Source organism: Neophocaena asiaeorientalis, unplaced genomic scaffold, assembly GCF_003031525.2.
Source record: "Neophocaena asiaeorientalis asiaeorientalis breed wild unplaced genomic scaffold, Neophocaena_asiaeorientalis_V1.1 scaffold102, whole genome shotgun sequence".
NCBI classification, from domain to species: Eukaryota; Metazoa; Chordata; class Mammalia; order Artiodactyla; family Phocoenidae; genus Neophocaena; species Neophocaena asiaeorientalis.
The window spans coordinates 4259451-4286290 of NW_020175078.1; the positions used below are offsets into that span (position 1 = coordinate 4259451).

Below are 26840 nucleotides of genomic sequence, written 5' to 3' on the forward strand. Positions count from 1 at the left end.
GATAATGTACAGTTAGCAAAGTCCAGTTGCCAAAAGGTCAGTATTCTCCCTGGGGTAATAGCCCACTTCTGAAGCCAAAAGATGCATGGTAATTGATTAAGCAGATCCTGTTTTCTCATACTGAGTCCTGAATTCTGTACTTATGATTCAAAACAGAGTTAGAGCATTAAATTCTCAGTGTAATCAAAATGTTCTCTTGGAGAGTTTTTCTGTTTTCTTTTTACAGACATGATTTATTCAAAAGAGATATGGGTGTTAATTATAGAAAAGGTGGTGTTTTAATATAAAGAAATTGGAGAAAAACATCAGGTTAAACATAAACTATTCAGTTCTATGAGTATTAGATTAGAAATTTAGCTGGTATGTAAAGTGATTGTCAGGAAAGTATAATGCTTTTCAGTTTTCTCTTTTCTATCTGTATAAGAATTTGGGTTAAAAATAGCAAACACTGAGCATGTGCATCATAGATACAGCTGCTGCAAACACCAGAGGTATGGATGCCGTGATACTGTAAGTGGATGATTAATGTAAGGGGCCTTAAGGTTTTGTTAACAGCTCAGTGAAATGAAAAGTTGCTTTTTGATGTCTGCAGCCAAGATGGATAAATTATGATTTAAACAATTAACAATGAATTTGGAACAAAGAATAATTTATTTTTTGTAAAAATGGAAAACTGAACTGCTTGTAAAATTCAGATAAAATTGCATAGCTGTTGGCATACCAAACCAGGTTTAGCAAATACAATGAATATTCTTTAATGAAGGAAGTTTTCTTTTTAGCTGTAGGTTAAAGTCCCTGTAATTCGAATTGTATTTGCCATTTCCCAATGGGAGAAAAAGCTGTTTTTATTTCCTTGGATATAAAGTAATTATGGGCAGTCCATCATTTACAAAGTAGACTTTAGTTTCATTCAAATGCGGTGTAAAATTTTTATGAAGTAAGAAATTGGATTAGCTATATTTTCCCTTTTTATATTATGGTCTCCATCAGTCATCTTTCTTGTTTCCCTTCTCGCTGTTGACTCCATGCCCACTGTTCAGGTTTCCAACATGTTATATAGCTACTGCCCTATTTTTAATTTTTCTTTTCTTTTTGCTACCAAAATTCCTTTCTGATTACTCTGTATCTGTCGCCTCCCTTTTTTACTATCCACAGTCCTCTTAACAAGTGAGGATTGCAAGTGAGCTTACAAGTGAGCTCCTGATAACTTAGTATGGTGGCCTTTTAGCCCTCATCCTTGACAACATCTTCGTGGTGTTAGACACTGTTAACCCATTTACCCTGTAGTGGATGTGTTTCCCCTGGACTTCTTAGTCCCCACTCCTTGTTCTCCACCTCCTTGAATACTTTTAGTTCCTTCCCTTTGCTTTTGAAGTAAGAATGTTTCCCGAGGATCTAGCCATGAAAAAAATTCCCTCCTTTTTACAGTTTACACAGGAGAATCTCATTCATTTCTGCTTCTGTTATCATCTTCATGCATAGCTACCTTCTCATTTTTATTTATTGTCTTGACTTGATTCCCAAGTTCCTGATCCACAGATGTTGCACTCATAGAGTCAATAAGATATTTATGGGGTTATGTATACTATTCTATCTTTAAAAAATCTTCTCTGTACCCTAGTTTTCCTGCTGGCTACTACCATATTTCTTTGCTCCCTTTACAAGATAATTCCTTAAGACAATAATGTCGTCTCACTCTCTCCCCTTCCTCTCTTCCCATTCTCTCTTGAACCCATTCAGGTAGGGCTTTTGTTCCCTACTGTTGTATCAGAGTTGCTCTTGTCAGAGCTATGAATCAAATGATCAGTTCTTGGACCTTATTTCACTAGACTTCTCAGCAGCATTTGTTATAGTTGTTCATTCTCTCCTTCTCAAAACACTTTCTTAACTTGGCTTCTAGGTCACTACATTCTTCTTGTGTCTTTTTACATTACTGGACAGTCCTCAGTTTCCCTTGCTGGATCCTTCTCCCTTTCGTGACCTCTAATTGTTGGAGTGCTCCACGGCTCAGTCAGTAGCTCTCTTCTCTTCTTCCTAGGTGATCTCATTTAGTCTCCTGGCTTTAAATATCATCTGTTTGGTATTCTGCTTTAGAATAATTTTAGTATCCCCTCTCCTTTGTTACCTCCCTTCAATTTTGCACATTCAGAATGTGTCCCTTCTTCTAGAGTCCTTATTTAGAATACACATCATCCATTAAATTCATACATATTGCTCACCAGATTTCCTTTTCATCTTCTCCTATCTTGAATCTGTGTTAAGGTGTTTTTATTATTTGGCTATTTTTCTTAAGTATGTTTCCTCAGATGGTTTGCTTGAGTGATATAATCTTGGAGATCTTGGTTAACCTCAAATATCTTTTTGTCATCCCTTTTAATTAATGGGTATCTCAGCTGGATATAAGATCCATGAGTTCTTCTGCTTTCCTTTCAAGTAGTCTAGATTAGCTTCCATTGTTTTTTAGTCTCTGGTGTTGATGATAAAATTCCAATACACTTGTTTTTTCCCTTAATGATAATTGTTCTTTCTGTCTGAATACTTACAAGGTTTTTTTCTTTATTTATAAGATTAATGAATTTTATAAGGATGTGAGTAGATACTTGTCTTTTCTCTTCAATTCACCCTGAAACATGGTTACCCTTTTCAATTATCCACCAGAGGTGTTTCTTTAGCCCAGAGAAATTTTCTTTTATTATTTACTTAATTGTTGTCTCTCCTTCATATGGTGTGTCTTTTCCTCTTTTGAACACCTGTTTTTCACATTAGTTTTCTGGATCTATCCTTCAAATGTTTTTTTTGTTTGTTTGTTTTTTTCTTTTCCTTCACTACTTCCATTTATTTAACTTTCTGCTCTGTGCTTTGAGATAATCTTTGCACTTCATCTTCTAGCCTGCTCAGGTGTCAATAATGATCACATTTTGTTCAAAATTCATTTACTCATTTTAGTCTGGAAATCATGGAAGAGAGTGTGTGTGTATGAATGTGTGTGTGTGTGTGTTGCATTAGAATTTACTTAAGTGCTGAAACAATTTTTGTGTAGGTTTTTATCTTTTCTAGCACTTCTCTTTCACTAGATATGTGTCCTGATTATTCACTTGTATTCTGCTTTTTCAAATGTTTGGGCCTCTCACATGATCTGTTATTTTTCTGTGATAGCTCATTGGAAATCAGGTCTGGTTGCTGAACTGCCCTTAATAGCAGAAATGCCAGAGGTCGGGATAGATTTAGTGCCTAAAGTTGAAGGACAGCCCCACTAGAGATACCTGAAGGAAGCCCAGTGCTCTCTGATGTACTTGAACTGCCCTAGTTTCCAAAGTCAGGAAAGCCCACTTGTCTCCTGTTAAAATCCAGCATATCCAGAGGGCTCCAAGATAATCTTACAACTGGGGTCTTCAGATACTTGAAAGCCAAGCCAGTCCAGCAATCCACAGCCCTTAGTTGTTGCCTGGGGCTCTGATGCTGCTTTTCAGTCAGCCACCCACAGGGCAATTTAGTTGCATACCAGTTCTTCACTAGAGTCATAAACCTTATCTAGCAGCCTTCAGGTCACAGCCTCTGCTTCTCTTTAGAAAGTTAAGGAACTTGGAGTTGGGCATAGAGGAAAACAAGCCACAGTCAAGTTGTCATATTACAGAATACCCTGGATCCTTTCTCATTCCAATGCCATTACATTCTAATGAGTCTCAGATTTATTATATCTCCAGTTCCCTACCATTCCCCCAACTCACATATCCAGTGGCCCACTCAACAGTTCAACTCGGATATCTAATGGATATCACAAAGGTTACACGTCCAAACCGAACTTTGGATTATCATCTCCAAACCTACTCCTCTCCCAGCCTTTCCTGTCTCAGTGAGTGCATTACCCCCATTTTTCAGTTAATTGCTTAAGACAGTATCTTAAGATTCATTTTTCTCTGTCTCTCATTTTATATCCACATCCCAGTCGATCAGCAAATCCTGTTGCCTGTACTTTCAAAATGTACCTAAACTGACCACTTCTCACCTCCGTCATCTCTACCATGCATCCATCTATCCTTTTTCCTTTCCTGGTCTACTTCAGGTGCCTCCTGACTGCCTTCTGTGCTTCTGCTCTTGCCCTCTACAGTTTATTCTCTAGAAGGCAGAGTAATCTTTTTAAAAGGTAAAATGTTGCTTACTTCCAAAGGATTCTAATAAAATCTAGACTTCGTGCCATTGCATGTAAGGTTCACCGTGGTCAGGACCCTAGGTGCTTCCAACCTTATTTTCTACCATTTTCCATGACTCAGTCCACTTTAATCACGTTAGCTTCCTTCCTCTTGCTTAACTACATCATAATCATCTTATCTCAGGGTTCTTGCACTCCCTCATCCCTTTGCTGAGAGTACCCTTCCTCCAGATTTTCTCATGATTCCCTTCCTCATTAAATTTGTGATTTGTTCAGATCTGTTGGAATTGCCTTATCATAAAGATTATTCCTGACCACCCTATAAAATAGCTCCTCCCTTATTTCCCTATTCCACCTACCCTGTTTTAGTTTTTTTTAATAGCATGTATCACCACTTGAATCATTTATTTGTTCATTGTCAGAAATTCTTCCAGTTACCCTCTATGAGGGAAAGACTTTTAAATTCACTGCTATATCCCTAGCACATAGGACAGAGCCAGGTACATAGTAGGCACTCAATATATAATATATACTTGAAGTGACATCTTTTCCAAATTTGAGTTGGATTTTACAATGAAAAAGTAGGTATATGCATGACTCTTCCTGGAAATAAGTCATATTTTTCAAAGTATTGCTTTTTAGTTTTCTGCTTTTTAGGCTTGTTTGCAAAAAATGTAATAAACTTTTTACTCTTGCATATGTTTTAAATTTCAATTAAAGTATTTGTATTTTATTTTTCCATAAAAATACTTAATATGTAACCTGACATCTTTTTTCATTTTAAGAATGAAATTCCATTTTACTTGTAACTTATTCCTTAATGATATATTTATTACCAAATTATTAATTTGTGTCTTATGTTAAAAGAAACCATGTAGTATTGTATAATGTCAAGGCCATTGGGAATAAAGGAAGGAAAAAATACATATAGGGACTTTTTTCCTCTCTGATTTTTATAATATTCCAGTATTTTTTTTTACATTGCCTGGAAATCCCCTCAGTTAAGAGATAGGTTTTTCTCCTTACAATGTACTCACTGTTTCTAAGGGACCCCTCATGATCTTGACCATATCTGCTATTCTTTCTTTTTGCTCTTTGGTTTTTTCTTCTACTTAGGACCTCAGTTTATGCCCCCATCCTCAATTTTCAGTGGATAGAATTTACTTCTATAGGTTAACAAGAAAGAACAGAGAAGAGAGAACTCAGTAAAATAATAGTAGAAACCAAAATTCAGCTTGAAAATAGGCTTAGCGTGTATAATATAGCGTATATACTTTTACCTGTAACATGCTAATGCACTTTAATACAGCATTCTTCTAATCTCTAGGGAAGACCAATTTTAAGGTTTAAGGTTTATTGGTACGGAGGGAAGTCAGAGGGAAGTCATTGGTACAGTCACTTGCCATTTTGCTCACATTTTGAAGGGTCATTGTAGCTGTCACCATTGGTGGGATGTAGGAAACAGTACACCTGAAACTCGTAACACTCCCACATCCATATGCTGTTGGCAGCTGGAGAGTCTTATAAATCAGCAATGGCCCATTTTCTCATGCACACTTATAAACACCTCTCTCTGGCTTAGTACATTGGTACGGAGGGAAGTCATTGGTACAGTCACTTGCCATTTTGCTCACATTTTGAAGGGTCATTGTAGCTGTCACCATTGGTGGGATGTAGGAAACAGTACACCTGAAACTCGTAACACTCCCACATCCATATGCTGTTGGCAGCTGGAGAGTCTTATAAATCAGCAATGGCCCCCATTTTCTCATGCACACTTATAAACACCTCTCTCTGGCTTAGTACTTTAACATTTGTAAACTATTTTGTGGCAAGCTACTCGATCAGAACTTTTTAAATGGCTGACTTTGGTAATTAAGAGATTAATTTGGTTTTATTTTTGTTTTTTCCAGGTGTATGGTGGCTGATGAAGTAAGTGTTTTCATGATTTTTATGTCTTTTATAAAATTCCCCAACCAGTTTTTGTTATCTGTTATTTACCCTGTGTTCTCTGACTTTCATATGACTATATATCTGTATGTGGAGAGGACAGTGGGAGAGCGAGGGAGGGCGGGGCATGGGGGCAGCAGAGAGAATAAGAATGAGAAAGAGAGAGTGTGCGTGTGCACATGCGTGTGCACGTGCCCGTGTGCAAGGCATGCATTTGGAACATGTTAGTGTTAACATTAGTGATTCAAAATTCTATATTTTTGGCCTCAGAAGCATGAATGCAGCCCCAAACGAAACTGAACTCTTTTCTACTTGTCATAATGCTGCTTGCTTAGAAGCTGAACTTTTAAGATTTGGCTCTAAAGGTTATTGTTAATTGTTTTGTATGAGTGTGAAGCATAATGTTAAATGGCATTTTACTATTACTAAACAATTTGACACCTTTAAGGGGCACGTACTCGTATACATTCATATACAGGTTTTTTCACTGAAATGGAAGTTCTTGCTACATAAACTACAATACTCTTTACATACATTCTCAGAACGATGTAGATCAATAAAGTTCTAATTTTTAATATCATTTTGGAAAATGTGTTGCTGTTTTCATGATGTCTTTAAGGATAACAGCAAAACATATACATTTAAAAATATAATAGAGGTGAGGAAAATGGATACTGAATTTTTTTAAAATATAAGTGAAACCATAAAAGATTCTCCCAATTAACTGTCTTTTAGTTTTAGTTACATGTAGGCTCACCAGTGGCTTATCTCCACTATCTCTTCTTCAGGAAAAAAATGAATAAGAGTATAATATGCATATGATTGCCAAGCAGAAGGTTCATATAGGGTTTCTTAGTTCATGCTGATTTATAATTAGTGAAGTTTTTAGTTTGAACTCTTCATTCTATAGGCATTTGTTTAGACTAGATGTTATAGTTAGAAACAGTCATTGCCTGTGAAAAACTTCAACAGTGTAATTAAAGAGACAGGACATAGACATTTGGAAAACAGTAGAAATTTCTGTTTTGGAACAGGATGCATTCCAAAAGAATCTTCATAAATTTATAAATTTGAGAGTCCAAAATGACTAGAAGAAGCTTATGTTTTTAATCCCGGAATATGTTTTCACCAAATAGGAATATAAATTCATCCTTCAACCTCCAAACTAGGCATAACCATTTTATATAATATGTATAAAATATGTGTATGATATATGTATGGATGTGTGTCTCAGTAATTTTTTTTAAACAGACCAGTTTTATGTCCACGGGAAATATACCATAATGTGTAACATTATCTTGATAATTTCCCCAAGCAATTCATGGGGAACATCTTAGTGGCTATGACATTGCATTGCTACCTTGTTCTTCAATTTGATGTTGTAGAGATTTGAATAGGCCTTAAATGTGCAGAATCATTCATGGATTGAACTTGATCAGCACCTTAACTCTTCTTAACTTTTATATTCTCCAACAGACTCCTGTCTTCTCCTCAATTGACATTAGACTAAGGATTGTGCATGATGAGTTCATGATGAACCTTTTAGCCAACAAGAGTTTTTCTTTATACCAATCACTTTTCATCTCCAATTATTTACAGTTACATTTGTCACATGTTGAGTGATTTGTGCTTGTCTTTCAAAACCATTCTTATTTTTTTATTTAATAAATTTAAAAGAACCATTTAATATTTTCTCAGTACTTAAAAGAAAATTCCACTTTTGTGTCCCTCATATCTCCTTTTTTTCACCAGCATTTTAAAGACTCTCATTCTTTTACAACTATTTGACTTTCCGAGGTTTATTATGTCAAATCCTATCAATAAGGTTAATTAAGGAAAAATCCTCAATTTTACACATAAGTACAAAAAACAGGCCACAGAAATAACGTAATGATGTACAATTCTAAGATCACAGCTCAAAACCACTAATATCCTCTGTTTTTGGTTGAGTTGAAATGCCATTTCTGTGGAATCTTACTGAGTTAGTGTGGATGAAAGTGAGTAAATTAAAAGTCTTGAAGTAGAAGGAAACTTGTATATATGTAAATTACATGAACTCTGGTTTGACCTTCATTTTATTTTCTAATACTGTTCTCCTTCTCTTGCTCTTATCACAAAATGGTAGTGAAGTCATAGGAGGAAATGCAGTTTATAATTTGGAGGTCAACCAAGTTTTGATTTTTAAATTAAAAAATATATTTTGAGGGCTTCCCTGGTGGCACAGTGGTTAAGAATCCACCTGCCAATGCGGGGGACACAGGTTCAAGTCCTGGTCCGGGAAGATCCCACATGCTGTGGAGCAACAAAGCCCGTGCGCCACAACTACTGAGCCTGTGCTCTAGAGCCCATGAGCCACAACTACTGAGCCCATGTGCCACAACTGCTGAAGCCCATGTGCCTAGAGCCCGTGCTCCTCAACAAGAGAAGCCACCCAATGAGAAGCCCACGCACCACAATGAAGAGTAGCCCCCGCTCACTGCAACTAGAGAAAGCCCATGCACAGCAACGAAGACCCAACTTAACCAAAAATAAATTTATTTTTAAAAATATGTATTTTTTGATATAATGAATATTTGACTCATCAAATAGCTAAAAGCTTTAGGAGAGCAATATTACATCTCTGTTATTGAACCTACTTTTTTAAGATGCTTGAATACCCACTTAGAGTATTGTGTAATTTAGTTGTCTGCTGTGATCTTTCCTCCATAGCTTTAGAAGCAAATGACTTCCTTCACTGGAATAACTCCCCTCTCTTCTAGTATTTTTCTACTATTGTCTTTTTCTAATGTATTCAATCTTTGTGGAATTATGTAATCTATCTACTGTATAGGAGATAGTCATTAACCTAAAATGGGAATGATGACAAGTTCTGTTTAATTGTCTAATTGTGTGATCATTGAGTATTTCAATTATAAAACTATATTTCAGATAACCAACAAAGCTGCAACTTTTAATAAAACTAACTTTGCAAACTTAGCTTAAACTGTTTTAAATCCTTTTCCCCCTTCTTGGTTTAATGTAGTCAAGTGTTGTTTCAAGAACCGTGTAGTAAATATACAGAAACTTGTGAATTTGTATTCCTTTAATAATGGAATTCAGGTCACAGTCTGTAGTGAGGCTGTTGCACTATTATCTTTACTGTTCTTTAATAATTTTTTAACCACTGTGTCCTTGTTCTGTTGAAAATTATTGAAAATTTTTATTCATAAAAAGATTTTAAATATGAAAAATAATTTCATATTAACACACAACAGGTAATTTAATTCGATATACATGAGGAAAATATCAAACCTATATACTTACTACCTTATTTGTCAAGTATCTAAAGGCTATTATTCTTTGTAGAAACCGAGCATTTAGAAAATTTTTGTCATCTTCATTTTTACTTAAGAAGATGGGATTAACATCCTAGATTTATATGAATAGCCTAATAATTGTGTCCTTATAGACAAAATGCGTCAGTACATGGATTCTGTCTTGTCTATTGAATCTATTATCAAAGTCAGAAGATTCTTATGTGACATTTTTTGTTAGTACTCTACTTAAGTCCCGCGCCCCTGCCCCCACCCCCAGCTTTTCCCTAAGTTTCCTTCCTGTTACTTGAGAAAACATTTGGAGTCAGGGGGATGGTATACCAAATAAAGTATTGCTTTCCTTCCTTTTTCAAAAGAAAAGGAAACCATTTGTCAAGGCTAAGCTACTTGGCTTGGCTTACTTTGTGGCTATTTTGGGATTAATAGATATATATTTGGAACAGAGACCATAGAGTTGTCATTATGGATGCTTTTCTTTTGGTCAAGGTGCTTCTCTGGAAGAGAAGTTTGGAGGGGAGAGGCTGTGGAACCTGTTGAGTGCTCGCAGAAGTTTTTCTGTAGGCTGAAGTTTGAAAAGCCTTGTCATTTTCTCTGCAGGCAGAAATCTGTAGGTGTCTGGAAACACTGAAGAACCCCCTCGGGAAGATTATTTCTATCAGAAGACCTTAAAATTGATATTGTGATATAGTCTCTGCCAACATTAACTTTATAGGTTTGAGGACAAAGAAATTAAACTAGACATGAAGAATTTTAGTTTTCCTTTTATATAAGCCTACCCTGGTTTGACAAAGTGAGCTGAGGTGATAATTTTTATTCCATTTGCTTCTACAAATCCTTGTTTCCCTTTACCAGACCCAAGTTGAATTGAATACTTTCCCCTCTGAGCTTTTACTCTTTCTGATTCATAACCCCTCTTTGTTGGTGGTCCATTTCTGTTGAATGAATGGACTGATTAAAGAGTTAATACTTAATTAACACATATGTGCCGGGTTCTGTTTTAGTGATTTACATGTATTAATTTATTTCATCCCAGGACAACCCAACAGAGTATTATGATTATTATTACCACCATCATTTTCCAGATGAGAAAGCTGAGGCACAGGTATATTAAGTAAATACAGCTAGAACATGCTAGGAGCTGATATCTAACCTAAAATAATTCAGCACCCAAGTCCATTATTGCTATTCTATACAAAATCTCCAGGTACTAGACTTTCTGTGTTTTTTTTGTTTTTTTTTTTTTTTGCGGTACGCGGAGAATGATATAGGTGATGGCATTTGTGCAGCTGAGACGGTCTATATTCCTCTAAATCAGTATCATTTGACTGCTTCCTTCCTTTCCTCATTTTTAAGGCCAGCTTTACTATTTTTTGAATGTCCTTTTTTAAAAATAAGTTTTAAATTTTAGAACAGGTTTAGTTTTATAGAATTATTGTGAACATAGTACAGAGAGTTCTCATGCCTCAAAGCCAGTCCCCCGTTACTAGTTACTTAGATTAGTAATGTCTCAATTAATGAACCAATATTCATATACTAGTGTTGTTAACTAAAAACCATACTTCATTTAGATTTCCTCATATTTTCACTGATGTCCTTTTTCTTTTCCAGGATTCCATCCGGTATACACATTGCATTTAGTAGTCATGTCTTAAATAGACATGACAGATAACCAATAGCCTCTCTTGGTTGTGACAGTTTCTCAGACTTTCCTTGTTTTTGAAGACATTTACAGTTTTGAGAGTTAATGGTTCAGTATTTTGTAAAATGTCCCTTAATTGGGATATGTTGTCTGATGTTTTTCTCATGATCAGACTGAGGTACTGGGTTTTGGGCAAGAAGACCACAAAGGTTAAGTGCCATTGTCATCATGTCATACCAAGGGTACATAATATCAATATGACTTATCACTGTTAATGTTAATCTTGATCACCTGGTTTGATGTAATGTTTGTCAGGTTTTTCCCCTGTAAAGTTACTGCGTTTGGTTTTTTTTTTTGGTCCCTTCCCATACTGTATTTTTTGAAGGAAAGTAACTATATGCAGCCCATACTTAAGAAATGGGGATTTATGCTCTACTTCCTTAAAGGCAGAATAAATAAATACATAAATTATTCAGAATTCATTTGTTCACTCACTTACTTTATCATATCAGTAGGACTCATGCATATTCACTATATTTTGTTGCTAAAATGGTTCCACCTTTGGCCATTGGGAGCTCGTTGAATTCACTCCTGTGTCCCTTTGATTTGCCCCCTTCATTGTAGGCTGTTCTGTTTGGGGTTTTGTTTTCTTTGGCTTTTCAGCATTTTCTTACTTTCTGGCACTACAAGATGCTCCAGTCTTATCCTGTATATTTCCTACCCCAGTACTTGAATCACGCATTTCTCCAGGATACCCGGGTTCTTTCTATTGGAGAGAGATATTAGAACCAGATCTAGCTGCTAGGTGTACTCATTTTTACCAGGGTGTCATTTCTTCTGGATCCTCTCAGCTGACGGAGCAAGGAGATGAATGCATGTGTTCTTACATATGCATGTGTATGTACATATTTATGAATATTTATCTGTGTAGCCATCTGTATCTGTATTTAAGCTAAACATGAGTTCCTGTTGATGTCTCCAGCTCTAATCCGTCACCACATGGGTCATTCTAACTACTTCCCTTGCTTAACTTTATCCTCCTACTCCATCATTGAGTATCCTAGTTCCCACCATCTGCCATTCATTTAATTAATTATGCACTTCTAGTATAAATGCGTGGTGGTTTCAGTATTATTAACCTCTACCCCGACAGGAAGGAAAATTATCAACTAGAGTACAGTGCTTAGGTACAGTTCCTTTTACCTTTATTTTTACAGATTCCATTCATTTTCAGAATTACTTTAAGTCAGACCTTATTCCTTTATTCAGTGAGGTTGTTTCATATACCTATAATACATTTAAATTATTGTATCACACTTCACATTCCATCATGGGACCCTCTGACCTCCTGAATTATTTTTTAATTATTTGTATACATCAAAATGTACTTTTTGTAATGCAAATTTCTGTGGATTTTCACAAATGCTTAATGTCTTGTAATCACCATTACAGTATCATGTAGAATAGTTTTACTGCCCAAACAATCCCCTGTGCTTCACTTATTTAATTCCCTTCAGACCAAAACCCCAATAACCAAAGATGTGTTTAATGACTCTATCATTTTGCCTTTTCCAGAATGTCATATGATTGGCAGCATATAGTTCGTAGCTTTTTCAGACTGACTTTTTTCACCTAGCCTATGCATTTAAGTTTCAGCCGCGTCTTTTTGTGGCTTGATAGCTCTTTTAATCACTGAATAAAATTCCATTATATGGATGTACCACAGTTTGTTTTTCCATTCACCAAGATGAAGGGACATATTTGTTGCTTCCAGTTTTGAGGATTATGTAGGTGTTTGTGTGGGTATACTCAGTTGAGTAATTATCTAGGAGTGCAATTGCTGGATTGTTATGTTAGTTTCCTAGGGCTGCCATAAAAAGTACCACAAACTTGGTGTCTTAAAACAACAGAAATTTATCCTCTCAGTTCTAGAGGCTAGAAGTCTGAAATCAAGGTGTCAGGAGGTTTGGTTCCTTCTGAGGGCTCTGAGGGAGAATCTGTTTAATGCCTTTCTCCTGGCTTCAGGTGATGGCTGGCAGTCTTTGGCATTCCTGGGTTTGTAGACGCATCACTTCAATCCCTGCCTCTATCTTCATGGGGCATTTTCCTTTTGTCTATGTCTCTTCTCTTGTAAAAACATCAGTCACATTGGATTAAGGGCTCACCCTACTGTAGTATGACATCATCTTAACCCATTACATCTGCAACAACCCTATATCCAAATAAGGTCACATCCTGAAATACTGAGGGAATAGGGCTTCAATATATCTTTTGATAGGGGGTGGGGGGGAGACACAATTCAACCCATAATACATGGCGAGACTATGTTCACTTTTGTCAGAACCTGTCAAACTGGCTTCAGAAGTGTATCATTTTGCATTCCCACCAGTAATGAATGAAAATTCCCCTTGCCCTGCATCCTCACCAGCAGTTGGTATTGTCAGTTTAAAAAAATTTTTTTTTAATTTTAGCCTTTGTACTGGGTATAGTTATATTTCATTATTCTTTAATTTGCAGTTCTCTAATAACATATGATATTGAGCATCCTTTCGTTTATTTTCCATCTCTAAGCCTTCTTTGGCAAGGTCTTTGTTCAGTTCTTTTGCCCATTTTTAAATTGGATTATTTCCTTTTGTTGTTGAGTTTTAAGAGTTCTTTGTATATTTTAGGTACAAGTCCTTTATCAGATATGTGATTTACAAATATTTTCTCCAATGCTGTGACTTGTCTTTTTATTCTTCTAAAAGTTTCTTTCACAGAGCAGAAGTTTTTACCTTTAATGAAGTCCAGCTTATCAATTTTTTCTTTCTTTGATTATTCTTTTGGTCTTCTATCTCACTGCTACACCTAAGGCCACCTAGATTTTCTCTTTTGTTGTCTTCTAGAAGTTTTATAGTGTCACTTTACACTTCGGTCTATGATCCATTTGGGGTATAAAGATATGGATGTGCAGTTATTCCACCAACATTTGTTGAAAAGAGTATACTTTCAACACTGAATTAGCTTTCTTCTTTGTCAAAGATCAGTTGACTTCATTTGTATTGGTCTATTTCTAGGCTCTCTCTTACGTCCCAATGATCTATATCTATTCTTTCACCAGTACCACACTGTCTTGATTACTGTAGCCTTATAATAATACTTGAAATTGGGTGGTGTGATTCATCCAACTTTGTTCATTTTCTTTAGTACTGTGTTGGCTATTCTAGGTCCTTAGTCTTTCCATATACATTTTAGAATCAGTTTCTCAGTCTCTACAAACAGCTTGCTGGGATTTTGACTGGGATTGCATTGCATTTATAGGTAAAGATGGGAAGAATCTATAGATCTATAGACCAAGTTGGGAAGAAACTTTAACAATGTGAGTCTTTAGTCCATGAACATAGACTATCTCTCCGTTTATTTAGAAATTCTTTGATTTTTTTTCTCATCGGTAATTTTCTTTCCTTTTTTTTTTGTACTGAGGTATAATTGACATACATTATATGTAGTTTCAGGTATACAACATAATGATTTGATATTTGTATATATTGCAAAATGATCACCACAGTAAGTCTAGTTAACATCTGTTACCATACAGTTACTAAATTATTTTTCTTGTGGTGAGAACTTTTAAGATCTACTCTTGTAGCAACTTTCAGATATACAGTGCAGTATTATTAATTACAGCCACCAAGCTGTACATTACATCCCCATGACTTATTTATTTTATGACTTGAAGTTTGTACCTTTAGACCGACCCTCTTCACCTATTTCATCCACCCTCAATCCCCTGCCTCTGACAACCACCAATCATTTTTTTTTTTAATTTATTTTCTTGGCTGCATCAGGTCTTAGTTGCAGCAAGCGGGGTCTTTCATTGCAGTGCGTGGGCTTCTCTCTAGTTGTGGCGCGCAGGCTCCGGGGTGCGTGGGCTCTGTAGTTTGCAGCATGTGGGCTGTCTCCTGGAGGTGCGCAAGCTCAATAGTTGTGGCGCGCGGGCTTAGTTGCCCGCCCCCCCGGCATATGGGATCTTAGTTCCCCGACCAGGGATCGAACCCGCGTCCCTTGTATTAGAAGGCGGATTCTTCTACCAGTGGACTACCAGAGAAGTCCCTGGCAACCACCCATCTGTTTTCTGTATCTATGAGCTCAGTTTTGTTTTGTTTCCACAAATAAATTAGATCATACAGTACTTGTCTTTCTTTGTATGACTTATTTCACTTAGTATAATGCCTGTAAGGTTCATCCATGTTGTCACAACTGGCTGAATAATATTCTGTGTGAGTGTGTGTTTATATATATATATTTATTTATTTATTTATCTCACAAATTCTTTATCCATTCATCCGTAGATGGACACAGGTTGCTTCCATGTCTTGCCTATTGTAAATAATTCTGCAGTGAACGTGGGAGCACATGTATCTTTTTTAGTTAGTGTTTTCATTTTCTTTGGATAAATACCCAGAATTGGAATTGCTGGATCATGTGGTAGTTCTATCTCTAATTTTTTGAGAAACCTCCAACCACAGTGGCTGTACCAATTTTTTTCCCCACCAACAGTGCAGGAGGGTTCCTTTTTCTCCTCATCAACACTTGTTATTTCTTATTTTGATAATACCTATTCTAATAGGTATAAGGTGGTATCTCATTGTGGTTTTGATTTGCATTTCTCTGATGATTAGTGGTGTTGAGCATCTTTTCATGTACCTGTTGGTCATCTGTATGTCTTCTTTGTACAAATGTCTATTTGGTCTTTTGCCCATTTTTTAATTGGGTTTTTGTTTTTGTTTGTGGGGCTTTTTTTTGCTGTTGAGTTGTAGGAGTTCCTTATATATTTTGGATATTAACTTCTTATTAGACATGTGGTTTGCAAATATTTTCTTCAATTCTAGAGGTTGTTTTCTCATTTTGTTGATGATTTCATTTGCTGTGCAGAGCTTTTTATTAGTTTGAGATAATCCCACTTGTTTATTTTTGCTTTTTTTGCCTTAGCTTTTGGTGTCAAATTCCAAATCATAGCCAAGACTGATATCAAGGAGTTTACCCCCTACGTTTTCTTCTAGGAGTTTTATGGTTTCAGATCTTACATTCCAGTCTTTAATCCATTTTAGGTTAACTTTTGTGTGTAGTGTAAAATGGGGATCAAAATTCATTCTTTCTTTTGCATGTGACCATCCAGTTTTCCCAACACTATTTACTGAAGGGCCTGTCCTTTCCCCTCTGTGTATTCTTGGTTCCTTTGTTATAAATTAATTGACCACATAGTCATGAGTTTATTTTTGGCTCTGTTCTGTTCCATTGATCAATATGTCTGTTTTGATGCAAATACCATACTGTTTTGATTACTATCACTCTGTAATATAGTTCAAAATCAGGGAGCATGATGCCACAGCTTTGTTCTTTTTTCTCATGATTGCTTTGGTTATTGGGGTCTTTTGTGGTTTCAAACAAATTTTATGATTGTTTTATTTTTGTGAAAAATGCCATTTTAATTTTGATAGGGATTGCATAGAATCTTAGACTGCTTTGGGTAGTATGGACAGTTTAACAATATTAATTCTTCCACTCCATGAGCATGAAATATCTTTCCTCTTTTTGATGTCTTCTATTTTTTCATCAATGTCTTAATAATTTTCAGTGTACAGGTCTTTCACGTCCTTGGTTAAATTTATTCCAAGGTATTTTATTCTTTTTGATGCAATTACAGGGTTTTTTCCCTTTATTTCTCTTTCTGACAGTTTGTTGCTAGTGACTAGAAATGCAACAGATATTTATATATTGATTTTGTATTCTGCAACTTTACTGGGTATGTTGATTAGCCCTCACAGTTTTTGGTGAGTCTTCTGGATTTTCTATATATAATAACATATCTACAATCTATATACCTTTTGTATCCTTTTCTTGTCTTTGTGCTAGCTAGGTCTTCTAAAACAGTGTTGAATAGGAATGGTGAGACAAGACGTCCTTGTCTTGTTCTCGGTCTTAGGAGGAAAGTTTCCAGTTTCTCACCATGAAGTATGATGTTAGCTAGGTATTTTGTAGATAACTCTTTATCAAATTGAGGAAATTCCCCTGGGTTCCTAGTTTTCTGAGAGCTTTTGTCATGATTGGGATTTGGTTTTTGTCAGCTGCTTTTTCTGCATCAGTTGATAAAGTCATATGATTTTTTTATTCTTTAGTCTATTGTTGTAATGGATTACATTTATTCACATTCAAGTGTTGATGAACCAGTCTTGCATACCTAGGATAAATTCTACTTGGCCATGGTATATAATTCTTTTTTATACATTCCTAGATTTGGTTTGCTAATATTTTGTTGAGGATTTTCACATCTATGTTCCTGAGAGGTATTGATCTGTAGGTTTTTGGGGTTTTTTAAAATAATATCTTTGTTTTTGGTGTTAGGGTAAAGCTAGCCTTGTAGAATGAGTTAAGAAGTGTTCCCTTTGTTTTACAAAGGCCAAAGCTGAATCAAATGAAAATAGCTACTCTTTACTGCTGCTAGAGTTGTATTCCTCAAATTCTCCATTTCCGCCTGTTGCCTATAAAGTAAAGCACTTTACATCGTAGTCGCTACCTGTGTCTTCTATTCTCTTCTCCCCTTCTCTGGCATCAATTCTAGTGACACTTCCATCTCCCTACGTATTATAATATCTACCACTTATTATAAATGTTATATTAGATAGGTTAATCTCTCAGAGCCTTTGTTTCTTTATATAAATTTGGGAGTAATAATACTTTTCTCATGAGATTACTTACGTAAGGAACAGGAAGAATATATCTCAGATATTCCTTTCCCCTATTCTGTTCCCAAACACCATGACTTTTTAAGCTTTGCTATCTCTATATATGCTGTTCTTTTTCTGATTAATTCCTTTCCTTTTGTGTCCCCATCTTTCCCCAAGTTCACCTAACGAAAGCATCATTTAAAACCCTCTTCAAATATCACTTCCTCTGTGTCACCATCTGTATCACCAGCCTTTGAGCTTCTTGGTTCCTGTGTGCTCTCATTTCTACTTTAGTTTTAATCATGTTCTAGTGTACTTTACTGGTTCTCTCCCAAAGATTGGAACTCCTAGGACTTAAGCCATATCTACCTAGCAGTGTCTAGGGAATAGATTTCCAGTTAACGCCTTCTGAATGAATGAGTAAGAGAGAAAAAGAGAGAGAACTTCTTTTGTCTCATTAATTGTTGGTGTTGGTTTGAGACCTTTGGGCTCATCTCAGATAAGCATCTCTTTAATCTCTTTATCTGAACAAAAGGGACATCTTGTCTATAGTCACCAGTACTTTAAATTATGTCCACTACCACCCACCTCCAGTTATTCTTGTGGCATGGAGGTAACGGAGAAAAGATTCCTCTAAGTGGGATTTGGGGGTTGGGGTCCTTTTTTTTTTTTAATTTTTGCTGTGTTGGGTCTTCATTTCTGTGCGAGGGCTTTCTCTAGTTGTGGCAAGCGGGGGCCACCATTGCGGTGCGTGGGCCTCTCACTATCGCGGCCTCTCTTGTTGCCGAGCACAGGCTCCAGACGCGCAGGCTCAGTAGTTGTGGCTCACGGGCCTATTTGCTCCACGGCATGTGGGATCCTCCCAGACCAGGGCTCGAACCCGTGTCCCCTGCATTAGCAGGCAGATTCTCAACCACTGCACCACCAGGGAAGCCCAGGGATCTTTTTTAAAAAACTATTAAAATGTCTAGCATAGGGCTTCCTTGGCAGTTTAGTGGTTAAGACTCTGTGCTTCCAATGCCAGGGTCACCTGTTTGATCCCTGGTCAGGGAACTAATATCACATGCCGCGCGGTATGGCCAAAAAGAAGAAGAAAAAGAAAATCAACTTAAAAAAAAAAAAGTCTAGCATTGAGTTGTCTTGCTTTCCTTCTGGTCATCCTCAGTTTGAAATGTTTTTATCTTGAACACTTGAAATGTATGATACTAATGCAACTGATTTCAATTTCAATTTTAAAGAAGAAGTTTACCCTGATTTCTTTAGGGAATGATGTAATTTTGCTCAGGGCTCCTGCTGTTTTGCACAGCTGGGCTATTGCAATGTTCTCTCCATAGTCTTGGACAAGATTCAAAATGAAATGCAGAGGTGACAGCAATGGTGAGTTAAACGGTACCCAGATAGAGTCAGACACAGAGCATCATCCTGGAATATAATGTTTATAACTCAACATAAGCATTGAAAGGCACAAAGCACTAATGCCATTGTGTCACCCTAAGGCACTTTTATTATATAGTAATACTTCCAAGTACATTGTAAGGAGGATGTTGCAAACGTTCCTGCCTCACCAATTTTTATTAACTGAAATGTTCTTAATGGGATAGAAATTATTTAAAATCTGGAGGGGAGGTTCAAATTAATTATCACCCCATAATCTGCTTTTTTTTTTTTTTTTAAAGTAATGGACTTAAGTTTCCACAGAACTTGAACAGCCCTAAGGGGCCACATCTGCACTGGGAATTGGACAACAATTCCGCTCCAGATTTTTCATAGATAGCAGCTAGGGATTGTTATCAATCCAAGTCTTATTTCTTTACATTAGAACATTTTAAACATTTTTTCCTTTAGCCATTGATTAACCTACCTTTTACCCCTGTATATTATTGAGGGTCTTCTATTTGAAAAATTATTATGAATATAGACTAAGAAACATGTCCACTATCTGAGAAGCTTTCAATCAGAAAAGGTTGTGGGGTGTGTGTCTCTGTATGATATATGTAAAATGTAGAATACTAGAAATATTGGAAATTAAGTTTACAATATAACTTCCATGGTACTTTTGTGGAAGGAAATTAATTCCAGCTTGATTAAGTCAGGATGCTTTGTAAAGGAGGTAGATTTAAGGTGAGTCTTACAGAAGAGGTAGGTATAAAGCCAGCACTTGAAAAAAGGTAAATTGACGAATTTATTGACTTTCCAGTGTTTGTGAGCTGTATTTTCACAGAACTGAGGTTGAGACTCGAGGGTATGAGGCTGTGAAGTTTCTGCTTTACTTCAGCTACAGCTGCCTCACTTTTTCTCCTTGATAAATGTTGAGTTTCTGTGTAATGTTTTATTTGAAAATGGCTTACATTGCTTTTTAAATTTTAAAAACTGCTTTTCTCGATTCTTTAGTGTCTTCTTTTTCTATATTACAGTGATGTGAAGTATGTATCTTTCTTAACCTTTATCTAACTTTATTCATAAGTGATCCAAAAGTTTTCAATAGAATGAGTCAATCTTTGGCATTTTCTGCAAGTTTTAATCACATTTTCTTTCTCTCAAGCTATAAAGTTAATTCAGAAAGTTAAACTAGACACAGGGGAACAAGGTCATGAGGAAAGGAAGGCTTGGTGTGCTGCCTCCATTTCTTCCACCTTCAGTCTTTGTGCCTTTCACAGTTTCCGACAGAGCTGTGCTGGGACAGACTGTCTGGAGGTTCACAGCCCCTGTGGTGTGTAGGAGCCACTATGAGGAGGGTCCGGGGGAGTATTTACTATTCTAGTGGAAAACAAGTAGCAGTTACTACTTATGATCACTTTGTACTTTGGATCTGGATTTGCTGAACCTTTCTTTGTAGTAAGACACCAACTGCTTAAAAAATAATCCATGAAACACATATGAAAAGGAGTATTTTAAGAGGTGCACTCTCTTTGAAAAAAGATCTGACTCTTGAACTTGATAAATGGAATATTTATAAATGGAATGGAATATTTATAAATGGAGTATTTCCTGCCATATCAATAAACAAAGGATGTCACAGTCACCAGTGATTGCAGCCCTCCAAAGTGAGCTGGTGAGCCCTGAGGAAACTCGGGGCTGAAAAGAATACCTGCCATCTAGCAGCCATCAGACTGCAGCTATTCCCTGCGGTGAGCCCTGAGGAAACTCAGGATGTGAAAATACAGGTCCCAGATAGCTAAGGTGCACATCAAAGGGATGATTTCTGTGAGCCCAGACTCTTGGATCTTTCCATACATAGAAAAGCGCTAAGTTCCTTAACTTGAGATATCTGGTTTTCTTTATTTAAGATAGTCTTTTGACGTCCCAGTTACTTGCTCTTTGTTGCAAAACTCCTATATATCCTGGCTCCTCCCCCCACCATATATTTTTCTTAATTCAACAAACTCAACATACTAAATATGTTTGTAAATAAACTTAAGGCATTAACAAAAGAAAGAAAATTAAACTACTATATGTATGTATACATTTGTATACATACATATATATATTATTTTTAATTTATTTATTTATTTATTTTTTTGGCCTCGCCACGTGGCCTGCAGGATCTTAGTTCCCCGACCAGGGATCGAACCCGGGCCATGGCAGTGAAAGCACCAAATCCTAACCACTGGACCACCAGGGAATTCCTCCCTACAATATATTTTTTAACAATGATAATATTTTCCTGTTGTTTTATAGTAAATGACATATTTCCAGAGAGTAAAAGTTTATAGAACGGCGAGGCATTCAGTTTTTTTTGCCATGACATTTGAAAGCATAATTTAACTTTTTTCTTTTTTTTTTTTTGGGGTACGCGGGCCTCTCACTGTTGTGGCCTCTCCCATTGTGGAGCACAGGCTACGGACGCGCAGGCTCAGCGGCTGTGGCTCACGGGCCCAGCCGCTCCACGTCATGTGGGATCTTCCCGGACCGGGGCACGAACCCGTGTCCCCTGCATCGGCAAGCGAACTCCCAACCACTGCGCCACCAGGGAAGCCCAACTTAACCTTTTTTTAGTTACTCAAAGTTACCAACTACTGAGACAAGTTAGGCCCTTTACTTAAATATCTTAGACTGTTTTAAGTTATGTGTTTGCTTCTTTTTTGGCTGTGCCGTGCGCCATGCGGGATCTTACTTCCCTGAGCTGGGATCGAACTTGCACCCCCTGCAGTGACAGCACAGAGTCTTAACCTCTGGCCTGTGTCTGCTTCTTAGTCTTCATTTTTGCTACTCCAAGGCCTTTTGCTTCCCTGTCTTAAGTGAGTTTACACATAAAATGAAATGACTCTTTATATATTTTTATTAATATTAGTACTGAGGCTATTATGATAAATAACATTAGAAAAAATAAATGAAGTAATATCAGCTATTCCTTCACTTTTCAGTACACTTTTATTTAAAATCCCTATTTTAGGTTATTCATAATATATTAACTTTTCAATTGAGTTTCTTATCTTTTAAAAATTTACCATTAATTCCTAACATTCATTACTTTTTTTTTTTTTTTGCGGTACGTGGGCCTCTCACTATTGTGGCCTCTCCCATTGTGGAGCACAGGCTACGGACGCGCAGGCTCAGCGGCCATGCCTCACCGGCCTAGCCGCTCCGCGGCATGTGGGATCTTCCCGGACCAGGGCACGAACCAGTGTCCCCTGCATCGGCAGACGGACTCTCAACCACTGCGCCACCAGGGAAGCCCCATTACTTTTTTATTCCAACATTTTTATAGTATTTAAATTTTTCTTTACCTTATTAGTTTATGACAGGGTGTTCAAATGAAACTAATGAACTGTTTTCTCTATTTTTAACATCACTAGCATTTCCATAAAGTCAAGTCAAGCCCAGGTTAGATCTTAACATATGCAACTTCTCCGTATAAATTAACTTTTATTATTTATTGTTATACTTACTAATACTTTGCAAGTAACATTTATTTTGATTCGAAAGCCAATTTGAATTTGTGTCATAAGACAATTTTCTTAGATAACATTTTCACTAAAATTTCTGAAGTTCAGATATATACATTTTCTCTAGTCAACTGGTTCCATAAAACCAGAATCAGGGGCTTCCCTGGTGGCGCAGTGGTTGAGAGTCCGCCTGCCGATGCAGGGGATATGGGTTCGTGCCCAGGGCCGGGAAGATCCCACATGCCGCGGAGCGGCTTGGCCCCGTGAGCCATGGCTGCTGAGCCTACGCGTCTGGAGCCTGTGCTCCGCAACGGGAGAGGCCACAACAGTGGGAGGCCCGCGTACTGCAAAAAAAAAAAAACCAGAATCAGTTTTTTATTTTGACATGGATAATATTTAATAAATGAGGACTGTGACTAGCATATGATTCCATTATCATAATTTTGACATATCTCATTTCTTTTTATGGAGTAAAATTGAATTCCTTAAATAATAATTGATGGGCTGTGCACTTCTGAGCATATTCTGTATATAGATTCATTTAAGAAATTTGGAGCCATTATTAGTTCTAGTAGAAGACAAAGGAAGAGAAAGAACACAGAAGTTATTCTACAATATATTTAGTTATATTGGGAAAACAAGGCACATCCCTATCCAATAAAAATGTTAGAAACCAAATATATTTCACTTTGCTATATAATACTTCCCTGGGGTTCATGTGACATTGCATTGTAGGAGAAATTATCTGTAACTCTGTCTAATACAGAAACAATCTATACAAATTCCACTCTAGAGGGAAAAACTTCATAGTTCAGACCCAGGAAATTTTATCTTGATGTGGGTTGGTTGATTTTTAGCCCCCAAAATCATCTCTTTAAATATTCTCTAAACATACAAAAATTAATTTTTAGGTATTTAATGTTTACAAACATTCCTGGTTTTCTTATTTCTTAATAGTCCTAGTGTTTCTTTATTGCCTAAGCCAATTTAAACAGCAGTTTTTATTTTTGATAGCATTCCACGTCTTTTCCTTAGAATGACAAATTGATTTTGCAGCCTTATTGGATTCACATTCTTGTTTCCTTTTCAGCAAATAATGCCTAATCCCAGTCTTTGATGATCATCCTTTACTTTTTAACCTTTGACAGCTATCTACCCAACTCAGTAGGGCTCTATTTTTAGTCAATAGTGGCATTTTGGCAAGTGGTAGAAGATGTGGTTAGCATTTTTTTTCTTCTTGCTTGTTTGCTTTTCATTTTATGTAACCATTTATTATTCTTTTCTTAAAAAAAAACTTATCTTATGAAGGCTTCCTTTTTACTTCCTTTGTATTATAATATATGACCCATTTTAAATGGGTCTCAGTTCTGAACTTGAGTAGTGAATCTCTGACATTGCTTAATTTACATTTTCAAAAATTACTGGATTGAAATTTCAGTTTCTTTCTAATGGTTCTAAAGTGATTGCTATGTGTCAACACAAGAATGACAGATTAATACAAGTACTAGTTCAACTGAAAACATTCTAATAACCTTGTAAAATTTTTTCTCTGAATCTTTTGATTGATTTGCATTTGATTTCTTATTTTGAAAGCAAAAGTAATTTTCTTCTTGTCAGAAATAAGTGGTGACCTTATTTACTTCACTTCCACCACGATTATATAAATGAAGAAAATATTATTTTAATATACTGTCTGAATTTCAACATGAGGTTCTTTATTCTGATGTTGTCTTCAAATTAATTATAGTGTTACCACATAAAAAAGGATATAAAACACCATGCTGTAATTATTTACACTATCCAAGTAAAGAATCATTTTCTCTTTTATAAAATCTCTGGTCGAGTCAATCTCTGATCATTATTGGCAATAATCAATTTGCCAAGTGCAAATGTTCACTGTCTTTCTTTCGTTTCTTAGTCCTTGTTTTCATATACTTTTGAAAGACTCCTTTGTTTACATTTGTGATCAGCATATTCATAGCGTTATTATACAACATGGATGATTTTGTATTTTTCATACATTTTTCTTTCCTTAAATGCACTCTTTTTGATTTCTCTGTTCATTACAACTAGAAATTTTAGTGATATAAGTTATTTATTCCTCCAGTTGTTAAACAGTTTTGTTTATAATGGCTTAAATATAGTGCTCTGCTTACCTGAAATAACAGATAATTAAATTAATACACAAATTAGAATCCTTTCCAGAGCCTTTATTAAACTTCTGAAATTCTTTTTCTATTAAATTGTTAGTTTATCTAAATAGATTATGAAGTTAGAAGCCAAATTCTGTTTTTGTTAAAGTTATTCTAAAAGCAATTATACTCCAATAAAGATATATATTTTTTTAAGTTATTCTGTATACTATATAGCGAAATAGAAAGCACTGTGTTTATACTGCCTTAGAATTGGAGTTGAAAATCAGTTAAGGAACAAGGTTCTCCACCAATTAATAAGAAGTTCAAGAATAAAATCGTGAAAACGTTAAGTTTGGTTTTTCTCTTTTTTTTCTTCTGGGGAGAAAATGGCAAAAAATTAGGGAAAAGCACTCTGAGATATTTTTCTCTAAGGTTTAATCTTTAGAGTAGTTATTCTCAAAATGCAGCCTGAGAGCCATCCCCATGAGAATTGCTTTAGGGGTCCTTATTTTAAAAGTCCAGTTCTTTCAAGTCAGGATTTGGGGATTTGGTGCCTTAGAGTCTGAATTTTTAACTAATATCCAAATGATTCATAAGTATAATAGATTTTAAGAACCTAGAACATTACCAAAAGATTGGATCATGTTTTCTTTTTTTCCTTTTTTCTTTCTTTTTTTTCCCCTAAGCATCTATAATTGTGCTCTTTGTGTTGTTTTGGGCTCTGATTTTCAAGAAATTGCCAAGGTACTAATCCTATAATACATATGGAGAAAATGTAAAGAATCTTATTAGAGTTCACTTACGTGATTTTTTCTTTTTTCTTTTTTTCGCGGTACGCGGGCCTCTCACTGCTCTGGCCTCTCCCGTTGCGGAGCACAGACTCCGGACCCGCAGGCTCAGCGGCCATGGCTCACGGGGCCCAGCCGCTCCGCGGCACGTGGGATCTTCCCGGAGCAGGGCACGAACCCATGTCCCCTACATCGGCAGGCGGACTCTCAACCACTGCGCCACCAGGGAAGCCCTCTCATGTGATTTTAATATTACAAAACAGATTTTTTAAGATATGAAAAATATATGGAACATATACTTCTGAACTATCGAGCATTATCAATCTGTATTATTCTATCATGAACTTTTTAAAAAAATTAATTAATTTTTGGCTGCATTGGGTCTTTGTCGCTGCGTGCAGGCTTTCTCTAGTTGCGGTGAGGGGGACCTAGTCTTGGTTGTGGTGTGCGGGCTTCTCATTGCAGTGGCTTCTCTTGTTGTGGAGCGTGGCCTCTAGGTGCATGGGTTTCAACAGTTGTGGCACACGGGCTCTAGAGCGCAGGCTCCGTAGTTGTGACTCACGGGCTTAGTTGCTCCGTGGCATGTGGGATTCTCCCGGACCAGGCTTGAACCCATGTCCTCTGCATTGGCAGGTGGATTCTTAACCACTATGTCAACAGGAAAGCCCCATGATCTTTCATTAATTCAAATTGTACCTTAGGAGTATTAATGGTTGAATGATAATACATATACATTTGAACTTGTTACATCATAGTTACCTCATTTTTACTATCTTGTGACCATTTTAAGATTAAATATGAATGTAGAGGAGGAAAAATAATTTTTCCTCTACGCTTCTCAATTCTTGGTTGAGAATCCTGTAATAAAATACAGATTAGCAAGAGAAAAACGAATAGGAGTTTATTAACATGTATACAGAGGAGATACCTAGGAAACATGAGTAAAATTCCTTAAATGGCCCAAGCCACCACCTTAAATACCATGTTCAGCTAAACACAAAGGAAATAAGGCAGGGGCCAGGGGTGGAGGAGGGGTTTTATAGGAAGTTTCCAGGAAAAGCATGGTTAACAAGTGTAAGATTTGTTGTGTGGATTTGTCAGTGCCTTCTTCATTGGTAAGAGTTTCTTGTAATTTAAGAGTTATCCCTCTATTCCAGGTATGGAGAGGGAGATGCCCTTAAAATAGAGTTTTCTTTTATAAATTTTCCTTTCAAAAGGGTAACTTCTACTTCATCTTCAAAGCTTTTCCTGTGTGTGCTATTTCTCAAAAA

General features: G+C 36.4%; 1 protein-coding gene and 1 pseudogene across 3 annotated transcripts in view; both read left to right on the forward strand.

Annotated features, from left to right (window-relative positions):
- The window catches only part of ZRANB3 (zinc finger RANBP2-type containing 3), a 253353-nt gene that overhangs the window by 97694 nt on the left and 128819 nt on the right, over positions 1-26840 (forward strand). For all 3 annotated transcript variants that reach the window (XM_024764099.1, XM_024764100.1, XM_024764101.1), the window contains one exon: positions 6064-6082. In XM_024764099.1, coding sequence (XP_024619867.1) covers positions 6064-6082 — 19 coding nt within the window. The remainder of the gene's footprint in view (positions 1-6063; positions 6083-26840) is intronic.
- Positions 20351-20622, forward strand: LOC112412430 (cytochrome c oxidase subunit 7C, mitochondrial pseudogene; annotated as a pseudogene).